Source organism: Adiantum capillus-veneris, chromosome 14 (assembly GCF_014529385.1).
Source record: "Adiantum capillus-veneris isolate H3 chromosome 14, ASM1452938v2, whole genome shotgun sequence".
Classification (NCBI taxonomy): domain Eukaryota; kingdom Viridiplantae; phylum Streptophyta; class Polypodiopsida; order Polypodiales; family Pteridaceae; genus Adiantum; species Adiantum capillus-veneris.
Genome location: NC_140944.1, coordinates 125,627,338 through 125,635,453, shown reverse-complemented (window position 1 = coordinate 125,635,453; position 8,116 = coordinate 125,627,338). Strand labels below are relative to the sequence as shown.

The window sequence follows — 8,116 nt, the reverse complement described above, 5'->3', positions numbered from 1 at the left end:
CTCCATACCATTCGCCAAACTAAATGCTGCGGAGCTTGTGTGCATGTTTGAGAAACATTTTCTTACTACCATGCTAACCATTCAGGTGCATCTTCTTGTTCACATAGTTGATGAGGTGGAAATAGCTGGCACAGTTCATTCCAGATGGATGTTCTTCTTAGAACGTTTTATGAAAACGCTTAAGGGATATGTGCGTCAAAAGGCACGTCCGGAGGGTAGCATGGCAGAAGGTTGGTTGGTATCAGAGTCCCTAGTGTACATTGGAGAGTGGCTAGACGGATTTGATAAAGCCCGGGACACGCTATGGCGAACCATAGATGATGAGCGCATATCTGGGATTGTCATGTGCAATCTCGGTGTTGAGAAGAAGATGACGGAAGATCTAGAGGCTAAAATCAACCGATTTTGCATGCTTCACAATCCAGTGATGCAAAAGTGGATTTCACAATATGAGGATGCAAAGCAAGAGCGACAAAGGGCACGAATCGAGTTTAGACGGGGAAGACGACCACCGATGCACTATCCAGCGGTTCTGGAGAGCCTACCAACCTTCATGAGCTTAAGATGGTTGCACAACCAATTGAAAAGCGCACAACAATGCGGTGACGAAGTGACTGAGGAAGAGTGGGAGTACTCTCGGGGTTGCGCGACCAAGGTAAGTTTGCAATGTACGACTAGCAAGTGACTTTATTTATAAACGTTTGAACGGCCACTCATAATCTTTGTTCGTTGTAGTATAAGTCATACACTGCAGCATGGTGTAAAGGTCGACATTTTAGGATGGAACGAATCGACAAAAAGCGTTTTACTCAAGATTGTGGAATCATGGCAAAATTTGAACAGTCTAGTCGACGACGTTCATCTAATGCAGATCCTGTGGTGGCGGAACTCACTTACTTCGGCACGCTACAAGAGATTTTGAGGATCGATTACAGAGGATTTTTTGTCGACTTGTTCGACGTGCAATGGTTCAAGATAATCATGGAGGGTCGCAACGCTACTGTGCGTAGAGGAGAGTCTGGTTTTCTTAAGGTGGATTCTACTAAGAAATAGACTGACCTAAGAGACACTTTTGTACTACCCGAGCATTGTGAACAAGTAAGTATGTAAATAGTTAACATCCCCCTTTTACAAGTTATGTGCTTGAAAGCTCTCATGTAAGTTATGTGGCTCTGGCAGGTAATATTTCATCCTACAAAGTCTACATCAAACTGGTGGTACGTCATAGAGGTAGCCCCTCGTAGTGCAAGGACGTATGAAGGCTACCATGTGCCAATCACAACGGCATCAATGGAGGAGATCAGAGAAGATGCTCAATCAGAAGCCGCTGCGGTGGTGCCAGACGAGCATCAAGATGCTACTACTCTATATGGGGTGCATGCAGAGGAGCTACAAAATGAAACAGAGGATATGTGTTTAAACGGAGAGCTCTATATAGATATAGGAAGTTATGCTGAGTTATGCGAGGATGAGAGAGAGATCTCTTAAAGTCACAAATATTGTATTTGAACAATTTTGCTCTGTGTTGTAAAAGCTTTGGCTCTCTAAGTACCTTCTATGGTGTATAACGCTCTTTTTTACTCGTGCTCACATCTTTTGATTGAAAATTCTGAGTTTTCGACTTGCCTCTTCTATCACTCAATTCATTGCATCATTGTATTTATATGCGTCATTACATCATTGTATTTAATGGTCTTTGCATCATTGTCTACTCTATTCATTCAATATTAAGTTTAAATATTCGTGTGTTTAACGCAGGTATGGATGATGAGGAGTTTCTTTCTTCTTTGTCACCGCAGCAGAGACAGTGGTACGTGGAGTGTCATCGCTCTGGCGCATCATCGCACGTTCCTACTCCATCCGCATCTCCCTCTCTTTCGGAGCATTCGGCGCGCTCCGAAGCTTCGACGTCGACGAGACGAGCTTCACACTCGTCTAGACACCGGCGCTCTAGTGGTGGCGGTGGCGGTTGTTGTGGGGATTCCGCCACCGATGCCTCCACACCGCCTCGTGTTCGACGAGGCTCTTTACCCTCCCCTTCTTTGCCCGCCCCCACACCAGCCACAACATCGCCATCTACGCCAGGTTTTGCACGGCTGACTGTTCCTAGAAGCTACACACCTCTACCTACTCCGCCAGGAACCACCCCACTCGACACTCCTCGCTTCGGGGCCCAGACGCCGGTGGAGACACCTGACGTCCGTACCCCCATCGACACGCCGCTAGAGACCCCTGCCGGGACACCCAGGTTCACGCGTCACCGGCCAGAGGTCTTGTCTTACTCCATCGACTTCAGCGGCGGCATCATCATGGATGATGACGGCAAGAAGGTGATCTCGCGCATGCGTGGTCTTTGCTCTCAAGTGTTTAGAAACTACATACTAAACAAATGGAGTGAAGTACCAAGTGATTTAAAAAACAGAGTCATCAGCATACTTCATGATGAGTTTCCCGTTCCAACATGGGATCAGCGCTTCAATGAAGACCTGATGAAGATTCGAATGCGCGAATACTGCAAACACAAGCGTTCCGAAGTGCAAAAAGCAATCAAGAATGGGTGGAACAGGCCAGATTGGCTGGCCAAAGAAGATTGGAAGAATGCGAAGAAAGCAGCACGCGAGAATCCCGACAAGTGGAAGCAACAAAAGGATGCAGCCAGAGCGCGAGTAGAGGCAGGGAGCTCGCACCACTTGGGGAGCCATGGATGGGCATCATTTGAGACCGATTTTGTAAGTGTTTTCACATTGCTCTTTATGTTCGATAGTTTAGGGTTTATGAGTTTTTTAATTCTAACATAATGAAATCTTTGTATGTTTTGACAGTGGTCGATGACAGGACGTGATCCCACACCGTACGAGCGCGAGTACGCAGGCAGGAAGGGCTTAAACGCCCTGATGGAAATTCTCAGTTCTCGCGGCGGCATGGTTAGTAGTAGGGTTTACTCTTTTTTATTTTTTGTATTGTTTTATAAATGTCGTTATATGTTTATACTTACTGAAAGCTGTCTTATTGTCTTTTTTTGCAGAATCCGACAGATACGCCGCTTGGACGCGATGAGACGTCTGACTAGACGACGTCAGTTTAGCCGTAGCTAGATAGCATTAGTTTAGGGTTTCTCATAGCTTATGTATCATGAGATGGATTTTATACGTCTTTTTGAACCGTGTATATTATTACATTTGTCACCGCAGTTCCTTTTGCCAATCAATTCTTTATGCCTATGATGTTGTACAATTGTCATTATTACATTTGCCAATCAATTCATTTTGCCTATGATGTGTACAATTGTCAATTTTGCAAACAATGCGTCTTGTGGGTGACTATTTTGGGTCTATTATCTACCCTTGCACTTTTTTAAAAAAGTGAATCAAGTACAATATGGTTGATGGGTGGCAGGGCATTGAATGCCCTGCCACCAAAAAAAAATTCTCTTGGGCGTCGCTATAACCGTCGCTATTTATGGCTCTGTAGCGTCGCTATGAGCGTCGCTATATAGCGACGCATATAGCGACGCTCGTAGCGACGGTTTTAGCAACGCCGGGGGTTATAAAAACCCAGTGTATTTCCGTCGCTAACAGCGTCACAAGAGCACACAACCTCTTGTAGTGAAATCACCCGTGGTTCACAAGGCGATTGAAATCTTGTAGTGGAGATGGTTGAATCGTCACCAAAAGCTTCCATAATCGGTGAACAATTATGTTGCATAAACACCAATCGAAACTGTCACAAGTGTAAAAATATGCAGAAAACTGGAAATTCTGCAAGCATTGAGTGGAAAGTGAAGCTCCGGTAAAAGCCGACATGGCTTGATGCTTGCACCAAGCACGGAGGTTGATGCTCGTGACTTGCCTTGCCCGTGGGAAAGACCACCAAGGAGAAGAAAGGCTCAAAAAATTCGATTTTTTTGGCCTTGCTATGTGAAAACGAAACCCGATTTTGACGAGTTCTGTCGCAGGCAACGTGAGCAGAATTCGTGAGCACAAGGGAAAGTGTGTATGGCTTGCACAACTACAATTAGGCCAAGGGCTCTTGGAGTCTCCCCATTGAAGCCATGGAGCTCCTGTCAAGCCAAAGCTCGCGTGATTTCATGCACCACACAGTAGTGTCCAAAACGGGAAACAGCACCTGAATTAGTAATTAAGAAGAGACGGCTATTTTGGGAAAAGCTCTAAAAAGAGCACGGTTCACACCTTAAAGCCCTCCTTTTAGGAGCCAAAATTGTGAACGCCTAGAGAGAGAGTGGAAGGGAAACCTCCTAAGACACCTAAGCTCTGATACCAGTGTAAGAGATACCAGTGTAAGAACTAGGGAAACTAGACTAGAGATCCTCCTCCCAACCTCCCATTATATAGGCGAGCTCCTAGCCCCTTGCCCTAAACAGATCCCCTGTCCACACTGTCTAGCTTGGCCGTAGTCCATGACCATCCTAGTCCTTAGGTTACAGGACCCTTGTCCTGACATAAGAAGAGATAAAGCTTGCGAACGGTGAGAGAAAAAAGAGAGATTGAGTGATTCAAAAGTAGAAACAACTATTTACCGCCAAGTGAAGTAAATGAGAACAAATTTCGAGGTGAGCCGCAAAGGAATGTGAAGAAAATGATATCTTTTTGAATATTTAGAGATATGTACCTAGATATGCTTTAAATTGCATAGATATGCTTTAAATGACCAAAATGGACAAATTTGGAGCTGTTTTGACCATAAACGGATCTGCTAATTAGTAAGTTAACGAATTCCTTACACAACCCTTTTTGAGTCGTTTTTGGCCCTAATGGTGGATTCCCTAGGAACTTAGGGAGACCAGAGGGAGCTCTTGAATGTATGTCCCATTTCCATAACATTGATTTTAAGAGAAGTTAATTCTTATAAAAGAAGAGGAAGTTTGGAAATGATCAAGGTCAGTTAGTTGCGGCACTTGTGGAGGGGTATGGTTGAAAGTGTTTATTATAGGTTGGTCGACTTGTCAACTAATAGCCTTTTGCGTAAATGATTGAAAATATTGTCAATGAGTGGATGGGGTCTTATAATTAATTTTCACAAATGATTCGACCGAGACCTTTGGAAAATAAATGTGTGTTTGGGTTTGGCTTTGAGAAGGTGCATGACTGGGTCAAAATGAGGACATGACCAAGCAGAACAAACCTCGTTCCTACTGTGTTGGAGCTATATATAGCTTGCCCTAACTAGGTCTCACCTATATATATATATATATATATATATATATATATAGCTTGTTATCAATATGATTCGGCCTTTGGGAGCATATACAGTTTCTTGGTTGTCTCCACAACTAACTCCTCTTTCTCTATGTCTAAACATGTTACAGGGTATGAGAGCTATCACAATTTCACTGCAACAAACCACTTGATAAAGTTGAAAGAAAGCATACAGACATAGTCTTTGTCATGCTCATGATTTTTGTGATTTTGATATCTGTGTTTGATATATTGTGCATGTTTTGTGTATTATATCACGATTTTGAAGCTTTGAATAACTCTACTTAGTGATATGAATAGATTGTAGTCATGTTGTATCATTGTTGTGCATGCGTGATTGTTTTTTGACATTCATTTAATCCCCTTTAGATGGTACCCTTATGCATGTAGACAATGCATAGATTATAGAGTTATATTAAAAGATCCTTAGGTTGAACTCATGTCTTTTGAGTACATATTTATGAGCAACCCCCTCTCCTTGCCAAAGGAGTTGGATGAAGACTCTTTGGGGTGTGTTGGGGGGGCACTTGGTTTTGAAGGTGGAACTTCGGTCTTCCTTTCTTACATATGAAGCACTTATCTCTAAGTGGCCTCGGTTGTAATAACGATCTGTTAGAGCCATGGAAGTTTGTGAGCTTGGTTGGTGCACACGCGCGCTTGCACAACAACAACAACAACAATTGATGGAGCACATTGAGGTCCACACTCTTGACTTTACCTACTTCTTCTAGGTGATGATCATACATTGGATCTATTATAAGCATTTTTGTTGGACATGGCCAAACTCATGTAGCTCTTAACAAGAGAATCATACACAAATCTTCATAATAATTTTGAAGAGTTATATAACCTAACCAAAGCCTTTGAATGGGATTCAATTTGGTAGACATGGCTAGTGTGCTGTAAACAGAAGCCAATTTTGCAAGAATATTGTGTACAAGGTGTAGGTATGGGTAGAAGGTGTGGGCAAATGATGTTTTTGTGTACAGAATCATCTAGAGCCGTGATAGAACTGGTGTACAAGGTAAATTGGTACAAGCTATGTACATGTCACAGTCTTGGGTGCACATACAGTACTCGAGCAAAATTGAACGGATGGATGTCTTTGATGCAAAATTGTTCAATAGCAAAGCCCAAAAAGACTTGGCTAGATGCAGATGTGTCACTGTTAGATGTCTTCGTGCATATATGTATGTTCATTGCAAAGTGGTCTATTGGCGGAGAAATCGACATCATCCCATCGGCCAAGCTTGTACGCGACACGGTGCAAGAAGAGGAGCCCGTGCTCTCGTTGTAGTGGATGTGCTTGTATGGTTTTGTGGATGGACTGCTCCACTTCAGCATAGTGTCCGGCTGCGTTCCGATACATCTCAAAGACAGTGCCCAATTGCAGGTCGTGGGAAACGCTCCCAACAAAAACGCTTGTCAAACTGCAAATTGCAGCTAGGGCACCCATCCACGTAATAATATGGGTGTGAAAGAGGCCTACACCATTGAGCACGGCGGCAGAGGCGGCTAGAAGGGGGGCCGCGATGGCCAAGCCCTTGTTCACTTTAACGACATTCTGGGCCCAGCCCACGTACATGTCAGTGTCGGACTGACGGACCTGCAAGGCGATCTGCTGCAGCTGATCAGACAGGCTGCCGTCCCATCCATTCATGCACGCAGCTTTGTCGGGCAATATTGTACACGTAGGCACAGGCATGTCAGAAGGGCGACCGGCAACATTCAAGAGAGCCGGGGCAGTCACTTTGGAGGGAAACTTGTCTAGGCCTCCCTCCAGCGTTAGAGGCATAGGGAAGGCTGCATCCAGCGCTTGCAGCCTCTGCTGCGACTCTTGCAGCAAGACAGGCAAGTGCTGGCGCAGATGGGGTGGCGTCTGCAACGCCCCTTCCACATCGTTGACCAATCTTCTGAATTGACGCGCGGCGCTACGTTGCTCCTCTGCCAGCTGCGACGGCTGGAAGTGATTGACCACGACCATGACGGCGGCGCAGCCGGCGTTGAGCATCAGAGCCGGTACGCCGAGGCTGAGCGCCGCGGAAGAGGAGCTGGCACTCGAACTAAGGCCGGCCAGAAGGCAAGCAGAGAGTGAGGCTGCGGTGAGAGTGCCTTGAAAGAGCTCGTTCCAGTTGTCGCGCTGCTGAGCGAGGATGGAGTGCATCTCCGCGCGGTCGGAGGCGGTGTTGGCCAGCAGGTGAAGCTGCGCCTCAAAAAATGCAATCTCTTTTAAATATGGGGCCTGATTCTGCTGCTGGTATTCGAGGCGGATTGAATCCTTATCCTCCTTGGCGCTCGGGTGCAGGAGGCTCAACGGCCTTCTGGTCGGTGCTAGCATAACGGAAGCTTCCGCCCCCACCAGTACAGCTGTCAAGGAAGCCCATCGTTTGTTCATCAGACGCGCGCTGTCTCTGTGCCTTTGTCTAACAGCTCCTCCTAATACTTGCGCCGGAAACAGATTATATCGCTGATCAGGATGTCCATATGAAGTCGATCTTCCATCAAACGCAGGCAGGCCGCTAGCGACTGTACTAGTGTGGTCGAGAATGTGCTGCAGGGTCATATGAGAGGCTGGGAGGCGGCGGCCCTAGCGGGATCAGCCGGGGAGCCTGTGATCAGAGATATTGACAGACGTTGGGAGGAAGCTGTAGCCGTGTGTGTGTGTGAAGAAAGAGAGAGAGAGAGAGAGAGAGAGAGAGAGAGAGGATGATCGTGTAGAGGCACCAGGCTTGGCGTATGTAGCGGCTAGCTCAAGACGTGCTAGCCTGCTGCAGTGAGCTGGCCTTATATCCTGCATCCCTAACGTGCTTCGGATCCACCGGCCGATCATCGGGGACGGGGTCTGTATCGCTTGGTCATCTTCCCCCTTCGACTCAGTCAACCACCCTGTCGAAGCCAAA

The 8,116-nt window shown here is 46.0% G+C and overlaps 1 protein-coding gene across 1 annotated transcript; it reads right to left on the bottom strand.

The window, feature by feature from the left end:
• Positions 1-6,384: 6,384 nt before the first annotated feature.
• Positions 6,385-7,779, bottom strand: LOC147443089 (putative F-box protein At4g22030). Its single transcript, XM_086529474.1, has one exon. It carries the CDS (start codon positions 7,777-7,779, stop codon positions 6,385-6,387), a length of 1,395 nt encoding a protein of 464 aa, XP_086385600.1.
• Between the last annotated feature and the right edge of the window lie 337 nt (positions 7,780-8,116).

Coding starts and splice junctions, on each gene's coding strand:
- LOC147443089 (XM_086529474.1), bottom strand. CDS start 7,779: ATGACCCTGCAGCACATTCTCGACCACACTAGTACAGTCGCTAGCGGC.